This window comes from Netta rufina (genome assembly GCF_964035555.1).
Source record: "Netta rufina genome assembly, chromosome: 20".
Classification (NCBI taxonomy): Eukaryota; Metazoa; Chordata; class Aves; order Anseriformes; family Anatidae; genus Netta; species Netta rufina.
Genome location: NC_140144.1, coordinates 53,889 through 81,421, shown reverse-complemented (window position 1 = coordinate 81,421; position 27,533 = coordinate 53,889). Strand labels below are relative to the sequence as shown.

General features: G+C 48.4%; 1 protein-coding gene across 1 annotated transcript in view; it reads right to left on the bottom strand.

Annotated features, from left to right (window-relative positions):
• Positions 1 to 297: 297 nt before the first annotated feature.
• The window catches only part of LOC311217052 (very low-density lipoprotein receptor-like), a gene marked incomplete at both ends in the record, with an annotated part of 58,694 nt that continues 31,458 nt past the window's right edge, over positions 298 to 27,533 (bottom strand). The window contains 1 exon segment of the mRNA XM_084298789.1: positions 298 to 454. Within this exon segment, the coding sequence (XP_084154915.1) occupies positions 298 to 454 (157 nt within the window).

Below are 27,533 nucleotides of genomic sequence, written 5' to 3'. Positions count from 1 at the left end.
CACGCGTCGCCCAGGACCGCAGCCTAGGACCTCGGGACGTCGCATCCCGCGCCTCCGGCAGGAGCTACCCGGGAGGGCAGGACGGCCTGCCGCAGCTCCGCAAGAGACCGAACCTGCTGGATTCCGGGACGGCCAGAGCCCGAGCCGGTGGGCAGCAGCCTCCCGCTTCACGGCTCGGCAGTGAAGCTCACGGTTCATCGCCCGGCTCACGGTTCGTCGCCCGACTTCGGACCCACGGGACAGCCGGCACCCGCGCCACCGGAGGACAGAATCCCGTGCCCCGGGGGATCATCGTCCTCAAAGCGCCCGAAGTCGGCTCCGGACCTCGCTGCGTCTGGCACACGCGTCGCCCAAGACAGGAGTACAGGTTCTAGGGACAGACAGCTCCAGCGCCATTCGAGGTCGTACGAGGAACCCGGTGCGCTTGGCACATGCGTCGCCAAAGACCGGAGTCCTGGGAAGCGTGATGGCCGGACCCCACGCAGCACGAGTTCGGACCCACGGGACATGGGACAGCCGGCACCCGTGCCGACGGAGGCTGGTCACGCTGGCTCCGGGACCGCCGTCCCCGAGCCTCCCGAAGTCGGACGCGGACCTCGCTGTGTTGGGGCTGTTTGAGCTGGAGTCACCTTTTCCCTGCAGCAGCCCACACAGTGCTGTACTCTGCACTCGTAGCTGGAACAGCACTGATATCACTCCAGTGTTGTGTCTGCATAGTTCTGGCACAGCATCGGGACTCCTTCCAAGCCCCCAAGAGCCAGCAGGCTAGGGGTGGGCAAGTGATGGGGAGGGGACGTTGTCGGGCCAGCTGACCTAAACCAACCAAAGTGATATTCTGTAACACCCGATGTCACACTCAGCAATAAAAGGGGGGGCTCTCGTGGGGGAGGGGGCTGTTCCTCCTGAACTACGCGTTTGAGGCCGTGCTTCCCAGGACGTGGCCGAAGACCGCTCGCTGATGGGAAGTAGAGAATAATTTTTTCTCTCTCTGTGCTTCCATGCGGACTTATTGTTTCTTTTGTTTCTTTTTCTCCCCATTCCCTTTCCCTTTAATTATACCTTTCTTATTTCAAACCTCGAGTTCTCTGTGTTGTATTTTCTCCCCCTTCCTCTTTGAGGAGAGGGGGAGTGAGAGAGCGGTTGTGGTGGAGCTCGGCTGCCCACCTGAATAAAACCGCCTCAGTCCTTTTTGGCGCCCAACGTGGGGCTCGAGGGTTGAGTTAACAATAGTATTGATTGAAGTATTTACAACTAACATATTGGTTGTCATAATGCTCGGTTTTCTGGTAATACTTTTCTGTGTGGATATGTTGTATGTAGCCCACTCTCTGTGTTCTTTTTTCCTTTACATCCGATCGGAGAAAATGTTGAAGTCTGTGGTTGTTTTTTTAACATGTTGTGCTGTAACATTCTGGCCTTCAGTTTTGTTTGGTATTCAAGCCCGGCATTGTTATCCTCCTGGTCTCCTGGAGATTATATTATTGAAAATTTTAAGAATTATAGTGCCTTCTTTTTTGCCCCCAGCAGTCAATCAGTGAATAATATCGAGTGTGGTGCCTTCTACTTTTCTCCCTGTGGGCTAATTACAGCAGCCTTTCAGTATCTTGGATACCCCTGGTGAGATATTTTCCTCCTATTACTGGGTCTAGTGTTTGTCTTCTTCCCCAAGGCAAAGCAGTTTATTAAGAATATTATCCAAGGACCTGTCCCCAGAGAAAGTTGTGGGTGGCAAGGTGTGTGGGGGGATTTGGGCAGGTACCTATCACGGTTTTCTCCTCCAATGGTTCTAAATTTCACCACTGAACAAGTATAAAATCCAAGAAAACTGGTAGAATGTTTGAAAGGCGTATGCTCTGACCCTGGCAATACTAGAGAACTCCACCAGCTGGCTGCACTCCGCTGGGGTCTGGCTTGCGCCTATCAGATGTCAATTAACATTGCCCATAACCCTCAAGGGGATAGGAACGTTCTTGAATTTTGTGATGAAACAGCACACACTGTGACCACCCCAGAGGACCGACCATCTATGGTATCACTCACCTTTTAACAGTCCTATATGGCCAGTGCGAAAGTCCAATGGCGAGTGGAGGCTAACAGTGGACTATCGGGGCCTGAATGACGTCACACCACCACTAAGTGCAGCAGTGCCAGACATGCTAGAACTCCAGTACGAACTAGAGTCAAAGGCAGCCAAGTGGAATTCTACTAAAGATACTGCTAATGCATTTTTCTCTATCCATCTAGCAGCAGCATGCATGCCACAATTTGCTTTCACTTGGAGGGGCATTCAGTATACTTGGAATCGACTGCCCCAGGGGTGGAAACACAGCCCTGACATCTGCCATGGACTAATCCAGACGACACTGGAACAGGGGAACGCTCCTGAACACCTGCAGTATATCGATGATATCACCGTATGGGGTAACACAGCAGAAGAAGTTTTTGGGAAAGGGAAGAAAATAATTCCAATTCTCCTGAAAGCTGGATTTACCATTAAACAGAATAAGGTCAAGGGACCTGCACCGCAAATCGAGTTCTTGGAGGTAAAATGGCAGGATGGACGTCGCCACATTCCGACGGATGTGATCAACAAAATAACAGTTCTGTCTCCGCCAACCAGCAAAAAAGAAACAGAAGCGTTCCTAGGTCTCGTGGGATTTTGGAGAATGCATGTGCCAGGCTATAGTCAGCTTGGCACATTCCCCTATATTGAGTGACTCGAAAGAGGAACTGACCATTGAGTCCATCACACAGGTTACCCATCAGTGTGAGAGCTGTGCTGCAATCAAACGAGCCATGAGGGTAAAGTCTCCCTGGAATAGGGGGAGATGGCTTGGATTTCGATATGGTGAGGTCTGGCAGATTGACTACATCGGACCACTTCCACAAACCCGCCAAGGCAAACGGTACATACTCACCATGGAAGAAGCAACTACTGGGTGGCTGGAAACATACCCTGTAAACCATGCCACGGCCCGAAACACTATCTTGGGCCTAGAAAGACAAGTGCTGTGGCGACATGGTCCACCAGAAAGAATTGAGTCCGACAATGGGAGTCACTTCCGAAACAATTTGATCACTTTCTGGGCCAAGAGATGGGTGTATCTGGGCCATTGAATGGGTGTATCGCATCCCTCATCACCCACAAGCCTCTGGGAAGGTTGAGAGGTACAATGGACTGTTAAAAACTATGCTGCGAGCATTGGTGCTGCGACATGGAAACATTGGGATATAAATCTACCAGAGGCCACTTGGCTAGTTAACAACAGGGGGTCTGAAAGCTGTCCTGGTCCTGCTGAAATAAAACCCCTAACACTGTGGGAGAAGGTAAAGTCCCTGTAGTGCATGTGGGGAAGTGGATGGGGAAGGCGGTGTGGGTTGCCCCCGCCATGGGAAAAGGCAAACCCATTCGTGGGATTGTCTTTGCCCAATGTCCAGGGTATACCTGGTGGGTGATGCAGAAAGATGGGGATATCAAGTGTGTGCCTCAAGGAGATTTAACACTGGGAGAAAATTAACCTGTCATCCAAGGTATGTGTTGTAGGAGGACACTGCAGAACCAATGAAAGGTCAACTTTGCAAGGAACCAGGCAAGTGCAACAGTGATGTGAGCTAAGCTGGTGCTGGTGTCAAGAAAACCAACTTCGCCTGCCCTGAGTGGCCAGTTTGACAGATGACGGTGAAACCATCAACAGTTTTTATGAGCATTTTGGGAAAAGACCTATAAAATAAAGAGAAGTACAGACATAAAAATTCTTCAATGGACAGAAAACTATGGTGATGAGACCATCTATATACTAAACTGTACCTGATTGTGACACAAATGTTATGGAATAAGGGGTGGAAGTTGTGTTGGGTCTGTCTGAGCTGGAGTCACCTTTTCCCTGCAGCAGCCCGCACAGTGCTGTACTCTGCACTCGTAGCTGGAACAACACTGAAATCACTCCAGTGTTGTGTCTATTGCTGCATAGTGCTGGCACAGCATGAGGACTCCTTCCAAGTCCCCAAGAGCCAGGCACGGGTGCTGGCTGTCCCGTGTCCCGTGGGTCCGACCTCGGGCGGCGCGGGGCTGGCTGATCCTATAATCTGGGCTCCGGTCTTTGCGATGCGTGTGCTGGACGCACCGGAGACCGTGTGTGACTTCGTGCGCTTCGGGGACGGCGATCCCGAGGCCCGTGTGTCCGGCCTCCGGCGGCGCGGGTGCCGGCTGTCCCGTGGGTCCGAAGTCGGGCGACGAACCGTGAGCCGGGCGATGAACCGTCAGCTTCACTGCCGAGCCGTGAAGCGGGAGGCTGCTGCCCACTGGCTCGGGCTCTGGCCGTCCCGGAATCCAGCAGGTTCGGTCTCTTGCGGTCCTGCCCTCCCGGGTAGCTCCTGCCGGAGGCGCGGGATGCGACTGTCCCGAGGTCCTAGGCTGCGGTCCTGGGCGACGCGTGTGCTAGCCGCACCGGGGTCCGGGTCCGACTTTGGCTTTGTCAGGGACGGTGGTCCCGGGCTCCAGGTGTCCGGCCTCGGGCGGCGCGGCCGGCTGTCCCGTGTCCCGGCGATCAGAACTCGGGCGGGTTGGGGGCCGACTGTGCCGTGAAGCGGGACGCTGCTGTCTGCCGGCTCGGGGTCTGGCCGTCTCGGAGACAGGGGGTTCGGTCCCGTGCGAAGCTGCGGCCGGCCGACCCGCGCTCCCCGTTTCTCTATCCCGGAGCGCGGAATCTGACCCTCGCAAGCCCCTGGGCTCCGTTGTCGGGAGACGCTTGTGCTAGTCGCAGCGATGTGGCCGGCCGTCCCGATTCTCTGGGATCCGGTCTTGGGCGACGCTTGGGAGCCCAGCAGCTCTTGGGAGCCCAGCTGCTAGGGACAGCCGGCCCCGCGCCGCCCGAGGCGGGACACCTGGACAGCGGGACCGCCGGTCCCGAGAAGCCGAGTTCGGCCCCGGACCCCGCTGAGTCTAGCACAAGACCGGTGCCCAGGGTTTCGGGACGGCCGGCCACCGAACCGCACGGCACCGAAAGCCCGCTCTCTGGGAAGCCGGCGGACGCCAGCCCCCCCGCTTCACTGCACGGCCGGCCCCCACGACCCCTGAATTCGGATCCCCGGGACACGACATAGCCGGCCCCCGCTAGCCGACGGCCCCGGAATCGCCGTCCCCGAACCGGCCGATGTCGGACCCGGCACCCGGTGCTGCTTGCAAACGCGTCGCACAAGATCGGAGCACAGGGGCTCGGAAGAGCCAGCTCCCGCCCTGCCGGAGGCCGGACTCCCGGGCTATGTCCACATGTCTCTTCAATACTTTTAAGGATCGGGTCTCTTACCACTTCCCCGGGCAGCCTGTTCTAATATCAAAGCACCCCTTCCATGAAGAAATGCTTATTTAGTATCGAGATATCCAGTGCTGGTAAACAGACGTGTTTCTCCCTAGGGGTAGGGCTTGGCATTTCCCTCTCCTGAACTTCAAAAGGTTCCTGCCTGCCCCTATCTGCAGCCTGTCAAGGTTCCTCTGAACGCGCAGCCCCCCCATACAAGCGCCTTTTCCACAGAAGCCACCGACCACCCGCCGCCTCGCCCCCTCCCAATTCGGCCTGCCCCAGGGCGCCACCGACCACCAACCTCCTTGCAGCACCACGCCTCAGCATCCCGAGCTATCCCGACAGCTTCCACCCATCGGGAGGTCCCACTTGTAATAAATGACCGAGTCCCAAATAGGATTGCAATTGAAATTTACAATTTATTAAAGGAATAGAGGTAAGCAAGCAGCGCTGGGTGCGGCAGGAGTCTCTGCTCCACCAAGACGCACACAAGTTACATCAGGCGGCTGGCTTTTATGCTGCTAGGCTAATACATCTTCATTACTACTTCTACAAAAGGCAGGGTTATTCTAATTAGTTCCCAGAATCCAAACCCTCCCAGTGGTGCAGGCGTTATCAGTCTCTGGTGGTCCCTCTGGGGGCCGCTCGTACTGAAGGCTCGTAGTCTTCCTCCCAGGCTTTGTCCTTTGGTCGTTCTTCAGCTTCTCCCCTCCCCTTATTTAGTAGTTGCTGGGACAGATGTCAGAAAGCTGTGTCTCGTGCAATAGTCCGCACAGGCACTGCGTAGCAACCACACCAAGTAACATTGACTTCAGTTACTCGCAACAGTTACTCACCTGATAAAGAACTGCATGCAATAAAGGCATCAATACTACATTAGTTTATTCTAACAGATCCTACTAGCTGTTACCTCAAAAAGATGTGCGTACCCCTCGCTACTTGGAAACGCATCAGTCCATAAACTCTCATCCACCTGAAGAAGCCTGCAACTGACCGAAGGAAAAACAAACACCCCAAAGAGCAGCCCAAGCAGAATGAGCTCTCTGAGGGGATGTCTGGGACTCATATACCATTTGGCCCCGTCTAGCACCCAAACCCAATCACCTGGGAAGGGTAGGGGCAAAGCACAAGGAATAGGAAGATAGCAGCAGCAGCTGTGGTGTTTTGTTTTGTTTTGTTTTGTTTTGTGCGTGTGTGATTTTTCTTTTTATTTTTTTAATCAGTTTTAGCTCAAAAGCATGCATAGTGCAGACAAGAGAACTAGGGTGTTTCTAGAAGCAAAAATCCCCATGCTTTTGCTGCAGCTTTCAATATTAAAAGACATTATGACCAAGCAAGTAATTGGAACTCTTCCAACCGGAATTAGCTCAAACTTTTATTTACGTATAAAGAAAAAACTAGGAGTAGAACATCTGCTCCATCTTTTCCTCTCTCACCTTGCCATAGGCAGCTCTGGCTGTGACGTCCCAGATTGCATACTGCGTTTCAGCTTTAACAAATGAAAACCTTTACCCTAACCCTTACCCTTATCCTAACCATTAGCTTACCCTTATTCTTACCCTAAACCTAACCCTAATCCTTACCCTTACCCTAATCCTTACCCTACCCTTATACTTACCATTACTCTATCCTTTACCCTAACTCTTACCCTTACCCCAACCCTTACCCTAAACCTAACCCTTTCCCTAAACCTTATTCTCACCCTAAGCCTTAACCTTAGCCTTACCCTAACACTTACCTTTGCCCTAACCCTTACCCTAATCTGAACCCAAACCCTAACCCTAATACTCTCATCCTAACCCTTACCCTAACACTAACCACAACCCCAACCCCTAACCCTTACCCTAACCCTCTAAACATACCCCTAACCTATCCCTAACCATAACCCTGTAAGCCTAACCCTAAACCACTAACCCTAACAATAACCCCCAACCCCAACCCTCAACCGAAACCCTAACTCTAGCCCCAGCCCTAGCCCCTAACCCTAACCCTAGTTCCCGAGAACTACATCTCCCGGTATGCTCTGGGCATTCAACATGGCCTCCCGGAAGTCCCGAATCCGACAACTACATTTCCCGGCATACTCTGGGTACGCAATATGGCCTCCCGGAAGTCCGGAGTCCCAAGAACTACATCTCCCGGCATGCTCTGGGCATTCAACATGGCCTCCCGGAAGTCTGGAGTCCCGAGAACTACATCTCCCGGCACGCTCTGGGCACACAACACGGCCTCACAGTGCCGGAAAACTACACCTACCAGCATTCCCCGCACAGCCAGCATGGCCAATCACAGGCCGAGTGCTCGAGAACTGCATTTACCAGCACTCACTGGAACCCTCACCGCCCTTACAAAAAAAGCCTCAAGCCCTAACATCCAAAAAACCTCGAAACCCCTACAGACCTAACCCAAACTATTTACCACACTAAACCCCTGAAGACCTATGCCTAAAACCCCTAACCCAAAATCTTAGGATGCTCAAAACCCAAACCCAACCCAAAACGTTAGGAATGCTCAAAGCCCTAGCCCAAAAACTTAGGGCGCTCCAAACCCTAACCCCAAAAGTTAGGGTAATACACCATAAATGTTTGTTCATTGTCTTTTGTATTATAAAAACAAGGAGTTCTGTTTGAGGAGTGGGAGTTGCAAAAGCTCCCTGCTGAAGTAAGGAGCTGCATAATGCTTGCCTAGACACTATGAAAATTCTTTTGCTTAACGTAACAAAAAAGAGACCCCCCAAACCCATTCTCCTTCTGCATCTCAGTTGCCTCTTTTGTTCAAAGACACTGTTGCAAAGCTCATGTAACCATCTCCTGATAAGTTGCTAAAGTAGTGTATCGACATACATGCCTTCCTGTCTAACGCTGGGCCAACATGACCAAATAATAAAAGAAGTTGAACCACAACGCCGAGGAAGACTTCGGCCTTCATCTTCACGACCACCAGAGGGACAGAGACGACCCCCTAGCAACAGTGCGCGCAGTCGCAGAATATACCAGGATGTGCTGCGTAATCCCGGAATTAGCAAAATATAAATAAAAAGGGACCCTGGCGGGGGTGAGGTGCGTGCCGTTGGCGGAGCTGAGACTCCCCGGCTGCCCAGTGCTGTTTTGCTTGATGTTTGCTCACTCAATAAATTCCTTTCTATGATTAATACAATGCTCTCTGAAAATTAATTAAGGGGGCAACTTATAACACTTTGGACGCTCAAAACCCTATCCCGAAAACACTAGGACGCTCCAAACTCTATCCAGAAAACTTAGGACTCTCCAAACCGTATTCCAAAAACTTAGGACTCTCCAAACCCTATCCCGAAAACTTAGGACGCTCCAAACCCTATTCTGGAAACATTAAGATGCTCAAAACCCTAACCCAACTACTTAGGATGCTTGAAAGCCTATCCCAAAAAATTAGGGCACACAAAAGCCTAACCCCCAAAATTAAGATGCTCAAAATCCAAACCCCCAAAATTAGGATACTCAAAACCCTGGACCTGGAGAACCTAACCTGAAAAACAAAACAAAACAAAACAAAACAAAAGATCTTAAAACCCTAACCGGAAATAACTGACCAAAAATAAAACCTTAAGACTCTAACCCTAAAAAACATATCAACACTACAACCCAAAAAACTCTAATACCCTAACACGCTAACCCTGAAACCCTTAAAACCCTAACCCCCAAATCCTTAAAATCCTAACCGTTAAAACTCCAACCCTAAAAACCTTAAAATCCTAAACATAAACCCTGAAACCCCTTACCCTGAAACCCAACCCTAGTGCCCAATCCCTGAAACCTTAAAACCCTGAATCAATCTGTAGCAAATAGCATAGGCTGAGTCGAGGATCTCAGTACAGTAGCATTATTATTCGAGATTACAATGGCGGGTGTCCCACAAGCAGGAGGGTGCCTACTAACTCCATACACAGTTTATACACTTTTTTTTTCTGCCGAGGACCGGGACCCTCCCCTGTTTCCCCTTTAACTGTGCTATTCAAGGTTCATAATCTAGCTGGTGCTTCACAGAAAATACACAGCTGCTGGCCTGTTACAAGTCACATTTCTTTTGAGGTTTTTACTCTTTGAGGTGCTAATGTTTCTTACGCCGTGATTTCCACCTAATTGCTGTAAGGATTCTGGTTGTCTGCGTTTTACAAGGTTGTCTGTTATAATAAATAAAAGTCCCAAATAGGATTACAATCAAAGTTTACCATTCACTGAATGAATAGAGGTAAGCAAACAGTGCTGGGTACGCCGGGAGTCTCTGCTCCACCAAGACGCGCACCAGTTATACACCAGTTACCTCCCTTAAGGGATATAGAGAAGCCCTCTCAGATACGTCCGTCCTACTTCTCCTGCATGCGGCCGGAGGTCGGTCTAATTCTGGTGCTGTTGGTGGTGGAAGCTGGGGCAACGGTGGTACTGGTGGCGATACCACAGCCACCGGAGGGGGAGCCGCCGGGGGTGGATTGTTAGGATATGGAGGTAGTAGCTTATCCAATGGCTCACGTTTATCTTCTTTTTCTTTTTCATGTTCTTCTTGTTCTTCAAATTTCTTACCTGCTTTTAGTGTAAATATTGAGGCTGGAAAAGGACGTGAAGTCCTCCTGATCCATAATCCTGCATAATCACTTTCTTCCTGGCTAAAAGGTTCCTTTGAATTAACATGGATATTTAAGGCCTGGCAAATCCAGTCTTCGAAGGATCCAAAAACAGGCCAAAAGACATGTAGTCTTAAAGGCTCCTTTGGCCATTCTGTCACACAATACTGGACCATTTTTAATTTACTTTTTCCTTTTCTGGGGTCCCTATCATTCCAATTTCTAATCGTTATTCCTAATGGACTTTCTGGTGGTATGACTGGTAATTTGCTCCCTTTCTTCTGGTCTCTGGTCTTCGATTTTGTCTGACCCATCTAGGAATTTTACTATGGCAATTCCCACAGCCCTTGGTTACCTTAGTAAGAGTGTCTTGCAGGGGGTCGAGGACCTATCACACACCCACAAATCCTATAGGAATCCCTTCGGTCCTTCACCGGCCAAGTCCCTCGCGGGAGATTGGAACCGCGGTTAGAAGACCTCCACAATCGCTTCGGAACTAAGTTCCATCTCAGTCACACTCTTACACACACAGGCAACCGAACCCCACCCAACCGAACGGTATACGCTTTAAATGCTTACGACTCCGTCATCTTTGTTCGGATCTTCACACACACAATTACGGGCAAAATATAGTGCTGCAGCTGGCAAGGGAGCTGAAAAAAAGAATCAGAAACTTTGCTTACCTTTATTCAGGTTCAAGATGCCATTAGTTCCGACCCGACTCAAACAGCAGCCACCAAATGGTGGGGGTGCCTCTCCTAGATCAAACCAGAAATCAGGAACCAAAGCCCTCCCGGACGAGCGCCCACTTGTAATAAATGACCGGGTCCCAAATAGGCTTACAATTAATGTTTATGATTTATTAAAGGAATAGAGGTAAGCAAGCAGCGCTGGGTGCGCCAGGAGTCTCTGCTCCACCAAGACGCACACAAGTTACATCAGGCGGCTGGCTTTTATGCTGCTAGGCTAATACATATTCATTACTACTTCTACAAAAGGCAGGGTTATTCTAATTAGTTCCCAGAATCCAAACCCTCCCACTGGTGCAGGCGTTATCAGTCTCTGGTGGTCCCTCTGGGGGCCGCTCGTACTGAAGGCTCGTAGTCTTCCTCCCAGGCTTTTCTCTTGTCCTTCTCCTTTGTCCATCTTGGCTGGATGGCAGACACTTGCATAGTGTCCCATGCAACAGTTGTAATAGTTAGCAGTTATTCTGAAACCCCTTTGTTCTCTTATCCCCTATTGACCCGAATTGCTGGACCATTCCTTTGCAAGATACAAGAACTATATATATTAACCACTCTGGTTTTCTCAGACTTTTCATCATATCATGCGGCCCTAGCATTGGTCCATATTGACACGAATCAGATGAACTCATTTCACACTGTTAAGCTGTCTTATCACTGCAAGCATATCTCAATACCACCTTCCTTCCCTCTACAGGATGTAACTGCGCAAAAACAACATTTTTATTCCCACAACCTTGATCCCCTTACCCTGAAATCCTTATTCCCCTTAAACCTAACAACTCTAACCACAACCCTAACCCTTATTATCAACCCCCTAACGCTAATGACACTGACCTTAATCCAAACCCCAAACTGCCCCTAACCCCAGACAACCAACAACGAAACACACACACACAAAGATGGAAACTACAAAAAAGGCAAAACCCTGGATACAGGCCCCAAATCACAAATACGCAACCAAAATGCTACAGAAAAGCCCCAGATGCAGGCCCCAAATGCTACTGCTAGGCCTCAAAAGCTCAAGATGCATCCCAAAGCAAAAATGCAGACCCCAAACGTTACAGAAAAGCCCCCAAACCCAGGCTGCACAAGTCTACAAGCAGGCCCCAAACTGCCAACAGAAGCAGGCACCAACCACACCCAGATGCAGACCCCAACTGCCCACAAGCAGCTCCTACCCCACCACCCCCTCCCAAGAACTGGACTCCACCCAGACACTGGCCCAAGACCCGGGCCCGCCCCCCGCCACCCCCCCTACCCTCCCCCCCGACACAGGTGTACAAGCAGCTCACAACCCGCCCCTTCAGAGACCGGTCCCACTCCCCCCACCCCCCCCAAGACATGGGATGCAGAGGTGTACAACCAACTCCCAACTCCCTCCCCCTCAAAGGGAGGCCCCAAAGACCCCCAAATGGAGGCTTCTAGAGTGAACAAGCACCTCCCAACTCCCCCAGGCACAGGCCCCCCCCCCCCCTCCCAAACACAGGCCACAAAGGTGTATAAACAGCCCAGACCCCCTCCAAGACCATGGCCCCTATAGTGTACAAGCAGCTCCCAACCACCCACAGATGCAGGCCCCAACCCTTCTCAAAAGGGAGGCACCTAGAATGCATGAGCAGCCTCCCAACCCCCCTAAGCATAGGTCCAAAAGTGCACAAGCAGCTCCCAACCCCCCTCAAATACAGACCCCAAAAGCGTACAAGTAGCTTCCCCCCCAGAGACAGGACCCAAAGGTGTACAACCAGTTCCCAACACCCCTGAGACACAGGCCCCAACCCCCCCCCCCAGACACAGGGCCCCAAATTCTACAAGCAGCTCCCAACCTTCCCCCCCCCCGAGGGAGGCCTCCAAGCCCCCCCAAACACAGGCCCCTACAGTGTACAGGCAGCTCCCAGCCACCCCCAGATGCTGGCCCCAAAGTTGTACAAACAGCTCCCAGCCACCCTGCAGAAACAGATTCCTACATTGTACAAGCAGTTCCCAGCCCGCTAGACACAGGCCCTGACCCCCCACAGATGCAGGCCCCAAAGGTGTACAAGCAGCTCCCACCCCTCCCCCAGACGCAGGTCCCAAGCCCCCCCCCAAACACAGGCCCCTACAACCAGCACCCAACCCCCTACCTCCGATGCCAGGCCCAAAGGTGTAGAAGCAGCTCCAAACCTCCTCCCTCAACCCAGGCTCCAACAGTGTACAAGCAGCACCCAACCAACCCTCCCGTCCCTCCCCCCACCCCGACACAGGCTCCAAAGGAATACAAAGAGCTCCCACCCCTCCCCCAGATGCAGGTCTCAACCCCCTCCCGCCCCCAGAAGCAGGCCCCAAAGGTGTAGAGTCAGCTCCCAACCCCCTCAATGCTGGCCCCAAGGGTCTACAAGCAGCTCCCCCCTTGCCCCCAGATACCGGCCCCCAGACACAGACCCCAAAAGCCTAATCACAGGCCCTGAACTCTAGAGGCAGGCTCCAAAACCCAGGACAAAGCCCCAGTGGTTCGAGACAGGGCCCAAATCCCAGACACAGGCCCCAAACGCTAAACATATGCCAAAAAAAGTATTAGTGCTGGTGCCAAATGTTACAGACAGGCCCAAAAGCCCGAGATGCTCAAGGCTGAGACGTAACTTGGCTTTCTGAATTACTGGAAAGCAGCTTTCATTCTCAGATAATTGTGTGCAGGCTAGATAGGATGGGGCTTCAGGCACCTCTTCACCTGAGGAAACACACTGCCATCAGGCACCGCTGTGCCAGACAAGCTTGTTCTGCTAGAACACCCTACTCAGATGCACTGTGGCATTCAAGTGAACTATATTTGCTTTCATGCAAATATAACGACTGATGTTACAACCCACCTTGCCTGTGGCACCTGATGAACAGAAGAGTAAGCCACCGCAGCGCTTCAAAATCATCCCTGCATGTGCCGCTCCTTGTCGCTCTCTGGCCTTATCTCATATCCTTATCCACTTCTGTGGAGAGCCTGCCACGGCACCTGCAAAGCAAGACGGACACCTTTCATAGTCACCTTGTGCTACTTGGTCGTTCTGCTCCAACCCAGCTCATGACCAGCCCCTCTTCTTACACAGCTCTTCAGAGTGCAGTTTGCTCCTTTGAGCCTGTGCGAGACACCTGTGAAAGAAAAAGAAACGCATAGGCCGATGCAGCATCCAAAGACACAGCACAACTAGGTAAGTTACTCTCATCTGCTCCCTTACCTCTGCCGCTTACCAGCCCCCGAGGCAGATGCTTCAATCTACCCTCTTCAAACAGCTACAACACCTCTAAAAGACAAAGAGGGGATGCTTAGAGGAACAGTGAGACAGACCTACAACACAACAACTGCTACATCTGTTCCTCACTCACCTTGCCAGAGGCAGCTCTGCGTGTGACGTCCCAGGTTGTACACTGCGTTACCTAACCCTTACCGTAACCCTTACCCTAACCCTTCTCACCCTTACCATTACCCAAATCCTTACCTTTACTTTTTCCTTACCCTTACTCTTTCCTTTAACCATAACCTTACCCTTACCCTAATCCTTACTCCAACCCTTCCCCTTACCTTCCCCTTCCCCTTACACTTAACCTAACCCTTACCCTTCCGCTTCCCCTAAAACATATCCTAACACTTTCCCTTACCCTTAAACTTACCCTAACCCTTACTATTACCGTTACACTTACTCTTGCCCTAATCCTTGCTTGCACCCTTACACTTATCCTAACCCTTACCCTTACCCTTACTCAAACCCTTACTCTAACCCTTACCATGACCCGTACCCTTAAACTTACCCTAACCCTTACACTTACCCTGACCCTTACCCTTACCATAACCCATACCCTAACATATAGTTGTACCCTTAACCTTACCGTTACCGTTACCCTTAACCTTACCCTTACTCTATCCGTTACCCTTAAGCTTAACCTTAACATAAACCTTAACCTTAACCTTACCCTTACCATAAGCCATACAACAACACTTACATGTACACTTACGCTTACACTTACCCTTACCCTTACCCATACCATTACCCTTACCCTTAACCTGACCCTAAACCATAAACTTATCCTAACACCTCCCCTTACCGTAACCCTTACTCTTTCTGCTACAATTACCCTTAGCCTAAATCTAAACCTTACACTTATCCTAACCCTAACACTTACCCTTACCATTACCCATATACTTACTCTTACCCTTACCCTATATCTTACTCGAACACTTACCCTGACCCTTACATTAACCCTAACCCTTACCCTAAAACTTACGCTTACTCTTAAACTTAACCTTACCCTAAACCATTACCCTTACACTTACCCTTACCCTTACACTTACCCTTACCATAGCCCATACTCTAACACATACTTGTACCCTTAACCATACTGTTACTCTTACCCTTACTCTATCCGTTACCCTTACGCTTACCCTTAACATAAATCTTACCCTTAACCTTACCCTTACCATAAGCCATACAACAACACTTCAATGTACACTTACGCTTACACTTACCCTAGCAATTACTCGTACACTTACCCTTACCCTTACCCTTACCCTTACCGTTACCCTTAGCCTTAGCCTTACCCTTACCCTTACCCATACCAAACGATTACCCTTAGCCTTAACCAAACCCTCAACCTTACCCTTATGCTAACAACCTTACCGTAACCCTTACCCTTTCTGGTACACCTACCCTTTCCCTAAATCTAAACCTTACACTTATCTTTACTGTAACCCTCACCCTTACCATTACCAATACCCTTACTCTTAACCTTACCCTAACCCTTATCCTTACACTTACCATTATCATTAACCTTACCCTTACCCTAACACTTACCCTTACCCTATCCCTTACACTTATCCTTATCCATACAACTTACCCTTACCCTAACCCTTATCCTTAACCTAACCCTAACCCTAAACCTTACCCCAGCCCTTACCCTTACCCTGACATTAACCCTAACCCTTACCCTAAAACTTACACTTACTCTTAACCTTAACCTTACCCTTAACCTAATACTAACCCTTACGTTTCCCTCACCCTAACCCTAAAATTAACCCTAACCATTACCCTAACACTTACCCTTACCATAACCCATACCCTACAACATACTTCTGCCCTTAAACTTACCCTTACACTTACCCTTACTCTATCTGTTACCCTTACACTTACCCTTAACATAAACCTTACCCTTAACCTTACCCTTACCATAAGCCATACAACAACACTTACATGTACACTTAAGCTTACACTTACCCTAGCAATTACTCGTACAATTACCCTTAACCTTAGCCTTACCCATAACATTAGCCTTACCCTTAATCTAACCCTAAACCTTACCCTTATCCTAACCCTTACCCTTTTTGCTACACTTGCACTTAGCCTAAATCTAAACCTTACACTTACACTTACCCTTACCCTCAACCTTATCATTACCCGTACCCTTACTCTTCCCCTTACCCTAACCCTTATCCATACACTTACTGTTACTTTTAAATTACCCTTACCCTTACCCTTACCCTTACCCTTACCTTTACCCTTACCCTATCCCTTACCCTTACCCTTACCCTTACCCTTACCCTAACCCTTACCCTTACCCTTATCCTAACCCTCACCCTTGCCATTAATCATACCCTTACTCTTCTCCTTACCCTAACCCTTACCCTTACACTTATGGTTACCATTAACCTTACCCTAACACTTACCCTTACCCTATCCCTTATTCTAACCCTTACAATGACCCGTACCCTTACACATATCCTTACCCTTACTCTTACCCTAACCCTTACCCTTACCATAACCCATACTCTAACACATATTTCAACCCGTACCCTTACCCTTACCCTTACCCTTACCCTAACCCTTACCCTTACCCTTACCCTAACCCTCACCCTTACCATTACCCATACCCTTACTCTTACCCTTACCCTTAGCCTTATCCTTACACTTACCGTTACCATTAACCTTACCCTTACCCTAACACTTAGCCTTACCCTACCCCTTACACTTATCCTTATCCATACAACTTACCCTTACCCTAACACTTAACCATAACCTAACCCTAACCTTAAACCTTACACTTACTCTTAACCTTAACCTTACCCTTAACCTTAACCTTAACCTAATACTTACCCTTATGTTTCCCTCACCCTAACCCTAAAATTAACCCTAACCATTACCCTAACACTTACCCTTACCCTAACCCTTACCCTTACCATAACCCGTACTCTAACACATACTTCTACCCGTACCCTTACCCTTACCGTTCCCCTTACCCTTACCTTTACTCTATCCATTACCCTTATGGTTAATCTTAACATAAACCTTACCCTTACCTTACCCTTACCATAAGCCATACAACAGCACTTACATGTACACTTACGCTTACACTTACCCTAGCAATTACTCGTTCAATTACTCCTACCCTTACCCTTAGCCTTACCCGTAGCCTAAGCCTAAACCTTAACCTTAAACTTATCCTAACACTTACACTTACCGTAACCCTTACCCTTTCTGCTACACTTACCCTTAGCCTAAATCTAAACTTTACACTTAACCATACCCTAACCCTCACCCTTACCATTACCCATACCCTTACTCTTACCCTTACCCTAAGCTTTACCGTTACACTTACTGTTACCATTAACCTTACCCTTAACCTAACACTTACCCTTAACCTAACTCTAAGTCTAAACCTTACGTGAACCCTTACCCTGACCCTTACATTAACCCTAACCCTTACCCTAAACTTTACACTTACTCTAAACATTAACCTTACCCTGAACCTTAACCTAATACTTACTCTTACCCTCACCCTAACCCTAAAATTAACCCTAATGATTATCTTAACACTTATCTTTACCTAAGCCGTACCCTAACCCTTACTCCAACCCTTACCCTGAACCATACCGTTACACTTACCCTTACCATATCATTACCCTTACCCTTAACCTAAACCTAAACCTTACCCTTATCCTAACACTTACGTTTACCCTAATCCTTACCATTTCTGCTACACTTACACTTAGACTAAATCTAAACGTTACACTTACCCTTACCGTACCCTCACCCTTACCATTACCCATACCCTTACTCTTACCCTTACCCTAACCCTTCTCCTTACACTTACTGTTACCTTTAACATTACCCTTACCCTAACACTTACTCTTACCCTTATCCATACCCTTACCCTTACCCTAATCCTTACCCTTAACCTAACCCTAACCCTAAACCTTACCCCAGCCCTTACCCTGACCCTTACATTAACCCTAACCCTTACCCTGAACCTTACACTTACTCTTAACCTTAACCTAACCCTTAACATTCACCTAATACTTACGCATACGTTTTCCTGACTTTAACCCTAAAACTAACCCTAACCATTACCCTAACACTTAACCTTACCCTAACCCTAACCCTAACCCTTACTCTAACCCTTACCCTGACCTGTACCCTTACACTTACCCTTACCCTTATACTTACCCTAATTCTTACCCATACCATAACCCATACCCTAACACATATTTGTACCCTTAACCTTACCGTTACGCTTAACCTTGCCCTTACACTTACCGTTACCATTAAGCTTACCCTTATCCTAACACTTACCCTTACCCTATCCCTTACACTTATCCTTATCCATACTCTTACCCTTACCCTAACCCTTACCCTTAACCTAACCCTAACACTAAACCTTACCGCAACCCTTACCCTGACCCTTATATTAACCCTAACCCTTACCCTAAACCTTACACTTACTCTTAACCTTAACCTTAAGCTTATCCTTAATCTTAACCTAATACTTACCCTTACGTTTCCCTCACCCTAACCCTAAAATTAACCCTAACTATTACCCTAACACTTACCCTTACCCTAACCCTAACTCTAGCCCTTACCATGACCTGTACCCTTACACTTACACTTACCCTTATCCTAACCCTAACCCTTACGCTTACCATAACCATTACCCTAACACGTATTTGTACCCTTAACGTTACCGATGCACTTACCCTTAACCTTACTCTATCCATTACTCTTACGCTTACCCTTAACATAAACCTTACCCTTAAACTTACCCTTACCATAAGCCATACAACAAAACTTACATGTACACTTACCCTAGCAATGACTCGTACAATTACCCTTACCCTTACCTTCAACGTTTCCTTATCCTAACACTTTCCCTTACCGTAACCCTTATCCTTTCTCCTACACTTACCCTTAGCCTAAATCTAAACCTTACCCTAACCCTCACCCTTACCCTTAGCCATAACTTTACTCCTACACTTACCCTAAACCTTACCTCAACCCTTGCCCTGACCCTTGTATTAACCGTGACCCTTACCCTAAACTTACACTTACTCTTAACCTTAACCTTACCCTTAACCTTAACATACTACTTACCCTTACGTTTCCCTCACCCTAAGCCTAATATTAACCCTCATCATTACCCTTAAACTTACCCTTACTCTTAGACTTACACTAACCCTTACCCTTAACTAAATCTAACCCTTACACTAAACATCATCCTTACCCTTACCATTACCCCTACTCTTACTCTTACCCTTAAGGGTTAGGGTTAGAGTAAGGGCTAGAGGGTTTGGTTAAGGCTAAGGGTAATCGTTTGGTATGGGTAAGGGTAAGGGTAAGGCTCAGGCTAAGGGTAACAGTAAGGGTAAGGGTAAGGGTAAGGGTAAGGGTACCTGTCAGGGTAAGGCTTAGAGTAAGGGTTAGGGTTAGGGTTACGCTAAGGGTAAGTGTTAGGGTAATGGTTAGGGTTAATTTTAGGGTTAGGGTGAGGGAAATGTAAGGGTAAGTGTAAGGGTAATGGTTTAGGGTAAGGTTAAGTTTAAGAGTAAGCGTAAGTTTTAGGGTAAGGGTTAGGGTTAATGTAAGGGTCAGGGTAAGTGTTCGAGTAAGATATAGGGTAAGGGTAAGAGTAAGTATATGGGTAATGGTAAGGGTAAGTGTTAGGGTTAGGGTAAGTGTAAGGTTTAGATTTAGGCTAAGGATAATTGTAGCAGAAAGAGTAAGGGTTACGGTAAGGGTAAGTGTAAGGATAAGTTTATGGTTTAGGGTTAGGTTAAGGGTAAGGGTAATGGTATGGGTAAGGGTAAGTGTAAGGGTAAGGGTAAGGTTAATTGTACAAGTAATTGCTAGGGTAAGTGTAAGCGTAAGTGTACATGTAAGTGTTGTTGTATGGCTTATGGTAAGGGTAAGGTTAAGGTTAAGGTTTATGTTAAGGTTAAGCTTAAGGGTAACGGATAGAGTAAGGGTAAGGTTAAGGGTAACGGTAAGGTTAAGGGTACAACTATATATTAGCGTATGGGTTATGGTAAGGGTAAGGGTCAGGGTAAGTGTAAGGGTAAGGGTAAGTGTAAGGGTATGGGTCACAGTAAGGGTTAGAGTTAGGGTTAGGGAAAGCGTAAGGTTAATGGTAATGGTAAGTGTAAGGGCAAGGTTTAGGGTAAGGGTAAGTGTAAGGATATGGGTAATGGTAAGGCTGAGGATAAGCGTAAGGGTAAGTGTAAGGTTTAGATTTAGGAAAAGGGTAAGTGTAGCAGAAAGGTTAAGGGTTAGAGTAAGGGTAAGTGTTAGGATAAGGGTAAGGTTAAGGGTAAGGGTAATGGTATGGATAAAGGTTAGGGTAAGTTTAAGGGTACGGGTCAGGTGTAATAGTAAGTGTAAGGGTACGGGTCATGGTAAGGGTTAGAGTAAGGGTTTGAGTAAGGGTAAGGGTAAGGGTTAGGATAAGTGTAAGGGTGCAAGCAAGGATTAGGGCAAGAGTAAGTGTAAGGGTAATAGTAAGGGTTAGGGTAAGTTTAAGGGTAAGGGAAAGTGTTAGGGTATGTTTTAGGGGAAGCGGAAGGGTAAGGGTTAGGTTAAGTGTAAGGGGAAGGGGAAGGTAAGGGGAAGGGTTGGAGTAAGGATTAGGGTAAGGGTAAGGTTATGGTTAAAGGAAAGAGTAAGGGTAAGGAAAAAGTAAAGGTAAGGATTTGGGTAATGGTAAGGGTGAGAAGGGTTAGGGTAAGGGTTACGGTAAGGGTTAGGTAACGCAGTGTACAACCTGGGACGTCACACGCAGAGCTGCCTCTGGCAAGGTGAGTGAGGAACAGATGTAGCAGTTGTTGTGTTGTAGGTCTGTCTCACTGTTCCTCTAAGCATCCCTTCTTTGTCTTTTAGAGGTGTTGTAGCTGTTTGAAGAGGGTAGATTGAAGCATCTGCCTCGGGGGCTGGTAAGCGGCAGAGGTAAGGGAGCAGATGAGAGTAACTTACCTAGTTGTGCTGTGTCTTTGGATGCTGCATCGGCCTATGCGTTTCTTTTTCTTTCACAGGTGTCTCGCACAGGCTCAAAGGAGCAAACTGCACTCTGAAGAGCTGTGTAAGAAGAGGGGCTGGTCATGAGCTGGGTTGGAGCAGAACGACCAAGTAGCACAAGGTGACTATGAAAGGTGTCCGTCTTGCTTTGCAGGTGCCGTGGCAGGCTCTCCACAGAAGTGGATAAGGATATGAGATAAGGCCAGAGAGCGACAAGGAGCGGCACATGCAGGGATGATTTTGAAGCGCTGCGGTGGCTTACTCTTCTGTTCATCAGGTGCCACAGGCAAGGTGGGTTGTAACATCAGTCGTTATATTTGCATGAAAGCAAATATAGTTCACTTGAATGCCACAGTGCATCTGAGTAGGGTGTTCTAGCAGAACAAGCTTGTCTGGCACAGCGGTGCCTGATGGCAGTGTGTTTCCTCAGGTGAAGAGGTGCCTGAAGCCCCATCCTATCTAGCCTGCACACAATTATCTGAGAATGAAAGCTGCTTTCCAGTAATTCAGAAAGCCAAGTTACGTCTCAGCCTTGAGCATCTCGGGCTTTTGGGCCTGTCTGTAACATTTGGCACCAGCACTAATACTTTTTTTGGCATATGTTTAGCGTTTGGGGCCTGTGTCTGGGATTTGGGCCCTGTCTCGAACCACTGGGGCTTTGTCCTGGGTTTTGGAGCCTGCCTCTAGAGTTCAGGGCCTGTGATTAGGCTTTTGGGGTCTGTGTCTGGGGGCCGGTATCTGGGGGCAAGGGGGGAGCTGCTTGTAGACCCTTGGGGCCAGCATTGAGGGGGTTGGGAGCTGACTCTACACCTTTGGGGCCTGCTTCTGGGGGCGGGAGGGGGTTGAGACCTGCATCTGGGGGAGGGGTGGGAGCTCTTTGTATTCCTTTGGAGCCTGTGTCGGGGTGGGGGGAGGGACGGGAGGGTTGGTTGGGTGCTGCTTGTACACTGTTGGAGCCTGGGTTGAGGGAGGAGGTTTGGAGCTGCTTCTACACCTTTGGGCCTGGCATCGGAGGTAGGGGGTTGGGTGCTGGTTGTAGGGGCCTGTGTTTGGGGGGGGGCTTGGGACCTGCGTCTGGGGGAGGGGTGGGAGCTGCTTGTACACCTTTGGGGCCTGCATCTGTGGGGGGTCAGGGCCTGTGTCTAGCGGGCTGGGAACTGCTTGTACAATGTAGGAATCTGTTTCTGCAGGGTGGCTGGGAGCTGTTTGTACAACTTTGGGGCCAGCATCTGGGGGTGGCTGGGAGCTGCCTGTACACTGTAGGGGCCTGTGTTTGGGGGGGCTTGGAGGCCTCCCTCGGGGGGGGGGAAGGTTGGGAGCTGCTTGTAGAATTTGGGGCCCTGTGTCTGGGGGGGGGGGTTGGGGCCTGTGTCTCAGGGGTGTTGGGAACTGGTTGTACACCTTTGGGTCCTGTCTCTGGGGGGGAAGCTACTTGTACGCTTTTGGGGTCTGTATTTGAGGGGGGTTGGGAGCTGCTTGTGCACTTTTGGACCTATGCTTAGGGGGGTTGGGAGGCTGCTCATGCATTCTAGGTGCCTCCCTTTTGAGAAGGGTTGGGGCCTGCATCTGTGGGTGGTTGGGAGCTGCTTGTACACTATAGGGGCCATGGTCTTGGAGGGGGTCTGGGCTGTTTATACACCTTTGTGGCCTGTGTTTGGGGGGGGGGGGGGCCTGTGCCTGGGGGAGTTGGGAGGTGCTTGTTCACTCTAGGAGCCTCCATTTGGGGGTCTTTGGGGCCTCCCTTTGAGGGGGAGGGAGTTGGGAGTTGGTTGTACACCTCCGCATCCCATGTCTTGGGGGGGGTGGGGGGAGTGGGACCGGTCTCTGAAGGGGCGGGTTGTGAGCTGCTTGTACACCTGTGTCGGGGGGGAGGGTAGGGGGGGTGGCGGGGGGCGGGCCCGGGTCTTGGGCCAGTGTCTGGGTGGAGTCCAGTTCTTGGGAGGGGGTGGTGGGGTAGGAGCTGCTTGTGGGCAGTTGGGGTCTGCATCTGGGTGTGGTTGGTGCCTGCTTCTGTTGGCAGTTTGGGGCCTGCTTGTAGACTTGTGCAGCCTGGGTTTGGGGGCTTTTCTGTAACGTTTGGGGTCTGCATTTTTGCTTTGGGATGCATCTTGAGCTTTTGAGGCCTAGCAGTAGCATTTGGGGCCTGCATCTGGGGCTTTTCTGTAGCATTTTGGTTGCATATTTGTGATTTGGGGCCTGTATCCAGGGTTTTGCCTTTTTTGTAGTTTCCATCTTTGTGTGTGTGTGTTTCGTTGTTGGTTGTCTGGGGTTAGGGGCAGTTTGGGGTTTGGATTAAGGTCAGTGTCATTAGCGTTAGGGGGTTGATAATAAGGGTTAGGGTTGTGGTTAGAGTTGTTAGGTTTAAGGGGAATAAGGATTTCAGGGTAAGGGGATCAAGGTTGTGGGAATAAAAATGTTGTTTTTGCGCAGTTACATCCTGTAGAGGGAAGGAAGGTGGTATTGAGATATGCTTGCAGTGATAAGACAGCTTAACAGTGTGAAATGAGTTCATCTGATTCGTGTCAATATGGACCAATGCTAGGGCCGCATGATATGATGAAAAGTCTGAGAAAACCAGAGTGGTTAATGTATATAGTTCTTGTATCTTGCAAAGGAATGGTCCAGCAATTCGGGTCAATAGGGGAAAAGAGAACAAAGGGGTTTCAGAGTAACTGCTAACTATTACAACTGTTGCATGGGACACTATGCAAGTGTCTGCCATCCAGCCAAGATGGACAAAGGAGAAGGACAAGAGAAAAGCCTGGGAGGAAGACTACGAGCCTTCAGTACGAGCGGCCCCCAGAGGGACCACCAGAGACTGATAACGCCTGCACCAGTGGGAGGGTTTGGATTCTGGGAACTAATTAGAATAACCCTGCCTTTTGTAGAAGTAGTAATGAATATGTATTAGCCTAGCAGCATAAAAGCCAGCCGCCTGATGTAACTTGTGTGCGTCTTGGTGGAGCAGAGACTCCTGGCGCACCCAGCGCTGCTTGCTTACCTCTATTCCTTTAATAAATCATAAACATTAATTGTAAGCCTATTTGGGACCCGGTCATTTATTACAAGTGGGCGCTCGTCCGGGAGGGCTTTGGTTCCTGATTTCTGGTTTGATCTAGGAGAGGCACCCCCACCATTTGGTGGCTGCTGTTTGAGTCGGGTCGGAACTAATGGCATCTTGAACCTGAATAAAGGTAAGCAAAGTTTCTGATTCTTTTTTTCAGCTCCCTTGCCAGCTGCAGCACTATATTTTGCCCGTAATTGTGTGTGTGAAGATCCGAACAAAGATGACGGAGTCGTAAGCATTTAAAGCGTATACCGTTCGGTTGGGTGGGGTTCGGTTGCCTGTGTGTGTAAGAGTGTGACTGAGATGGAACTTAGTTCCGAAGCGATTGTGGAGGTCTTCTAACCGCGGTTCCAATCTCCCGCGAGGGACTTGGCCGGTGAAGGACCGAAGGGATTCCTATAGGATTTGTGGGTGTGTGATAGGTCCTCGACCCCCTGCAAGACACTCTTACTAAGGTAACCAAGGGCTGTGGGAATTGCCATAGTAAAATTCCTAGATGGGTCAGACAAAATCGAAGACCAGAGACCAGAAGAAAGGGAGCAAATTACCAGTCATACCACCAGAAAGTCCATTAGGAATAACGATTAGAAATTGGAATGATAGGGACCCCAGAAAAGGAAAAAGTAAATTAAAAATGGTCCAGTATTGTGTGACAGAATGGCCAAAGGAGCCTTTAAGACTACATGTCTTTTGGCCTGTTTTTGGATCCTTCGAAGACTGGATTTGCCAGGCCTTAAATATCCATGTTAATTCAAAGGAACCTTTTAGCCAGGAAGAAAGTGATTATGCAGGATTATGGATCAGGAGGACTTCACGTCCTTTTCCAGCCTCAATATTTACACTAAAAGCAGGTAAGAAATTTGAAGAACAAGAAGAACATGAAAAAGAAAAAGAAGATAAACGTGAGCCATTGGATAAGCTACTACCTCCATATCCTAACAATCCACCCCCGGCGGCTCCCCCTCCGGTGGCTGTGGTATCGCCACCAGTACCACCGTTGCCCCAGCTTCCACCACCAACAGCACCAGAATTAGACCGACCTCCGGCCGCATGCAGGAGAAGTAGGACGGACGTATCTGAGAGGGCTTCTCTATATCCCTTAAGGGAGGTAACTGGTGTATAACTGGTGCGCGTCTTGGTGGAGCAGAGACTCCCGGCGTACCCAGCACTGTTTGCTTACCTCTATTCATTCAGTGAATGGTAAACTTTGATTGTAATCCTATTTGGGACTTTTATTTATTATAACAGACAACCTTGTAAAACGCAGACAACCAGAATCCTTACAGCAATTAGGTGGAAATCACGGCGTAAGAAACATTAGCACCTCAAAGAGTAAAAACCTCAAAAGAAATGTGACTTGTAACAGGCCAGCAGCTGTGTATTTTCTGTGAAGCACCAGCTAGATTATGAACCTTGAATAGCACAGTTAAAGGGGAAACAGGGGAGGGTCCCGGTCCTCGGCAGAAAAAAAAAGTGTATAAACTGTGTATGGAGTTAGTAGGCACCCTCCTGCTTGTGGGACACCCGCCATTGTAATCTCGAATAATAATGCTACTGTACTGAGATCCTCGACTCAGCCTATGCTATTTGCTACAGATTGATTCAGGGTTTTAAGGTTTCAGGGATTGGGCACTAGGGTTGGGTTTCAGGGTAAGGGGTTTCAGGGTTTATGTTTAGGATTTTAAGGTTTTTAGGGTTGGAGTTTTAACGGTTAGGGTTTTAAGGATTTGGGGGTTAGGGTTTTAAGGGTTTCAGGGTTAGCGTGTTAGGGTATTAGAGTTTTTTGGGTTGTAGTGTTGATATGTTTTTTAGGGTTAGAGTCTTAAGGTTTTATTTTTGGTCAGTTATTTACGGTTAGGGTTTCAAGATCTTTTTTTTTTTTTTTTTTTTTTTTTTTTTTTTTTTGTTTTTTCAGGTTAGGTTCTCCAGGTCCAGGGTTTTGAGTATCCTAATTTTGGGGGTTTGGATTTTGAGCATCTTAATTTTGGGGGTTAGGCTTTTGTGTGCCCTAATTTTTTGGGATAGGCTTTTAAGCATCCTAAGTAGTTGGGTTAGTGTTTTGAGCATCTTAATGTTTTGGGTTTGGGTATTGAGCATCCTAAGTTTTCGGGAAAGGGTTTTGAGCATCTTTATGTTTCCAGGATAGGGTTTTGAGCGTCATAATGTTTTTGGGTTAGGGCTTTGAGCGTCCTAATGTTTTTGGGATAGGGTTTGGAGCATCTTAATGTTTCCAGGATAGGGTTTGGAGCGTCCTAAATTTTCAGGATAGGGTTTTGAGCAACTTATTGTTTCCAGGATAGGGTTTTGAGCCTCCTAATGTTTTTGGGTTAGGGCTTGGAGTGTCCTAAGTTTTTGGGATAGGGTTTGGAGCATCTTAATGTTTCCAGGATAGGGTTTGGAGCGTCCTAAATTTTCAGGATAGGGTTTTGAGCAACTTATTGTTTCCAGGATAGGGTTTTGAGCCTCCTAATGTTTTTGGGTTAGGGCTTGGAGTGTCCTAAGTTTTTGGGATAGGGTTTGGAGCATCTTAATGTTTCCAGGATAGGGTTTGGAGCATCCTAAATTTTCAGGATAGGGTTTTGATCATCTTAATGTTTCCAGGATAGGGTTTGGAGCATCCTAAGTTTTTGGGATAGGTCTTTGAGCTTCCTAATGTTTTCCGGATAGGGTTTGGAGCGTCTTAATGTTTTTGGTTTGGGTTTTGCACATCCAAAGTTATTGGGTTTGGGTTTTGAGCGTCCTAATGTTTTTGGGTTAGGGCTTGGAGCGTCCTAATGTTTTTGGGATAGGGTTTGGAGAGTCCTAGTGTTTTCGGGATAGGGTTTTGAGCGTCCAAAGTTTTTGGGATAGGGTTTTGAGCGTCCAAAGTGTTATAAGTTGCCCCCTTAATTAATTTTCAGAGAGCATTGCATTAATAATAGAAAGGAATTTATTGAGTAAGCAACAGCAAGCAAAACAGCGCTGGGCGGCCGGGGAGTCTCGGCTCCGCCAACGGCACGCACCTCACCCCCGCCAGGGTCCCTTTGTATATCTTGGTAATTCTGGGATTACGCAGCACATCCTGGTATATTCTGCGACTGCGCGCACTGTTGCTAGGGGGTCGTCTCTGTCCCTCTGGTGGTCGTGAAGATGAAGGCTGTAGTCTTCCTCGGCGTTGTGGTTCAACTTCTTTTTTTTACTTGGTCATGTTGGCCCAGCGTGAGACAGGAATGCAGGATATTGATACACTAGTTTAGCAACTTATCAGGAGATGGTTACATGAACTTTGCAGCAGTGTCTTTGAACAAAAGAGGCAACTGAGATGCAGAAGGAGAGAAGGGGAGGGGGTTCTCTTTTTTGTTACGTTAAGCAAAAGAATTTTCATAGTGTCTAGCCAAGTATTATACATCTTACTTCAGCAGGGAGCTTTTGCAACTCCTGCTCCTCAAACGGAACTCCTTGTTTTATAATACAAAAGACAATGAACAAACATTTATGGTGTATTACATTAATGTTTTGGGGTTAGGGTTTGGAGCGCCCTAAGTTTTT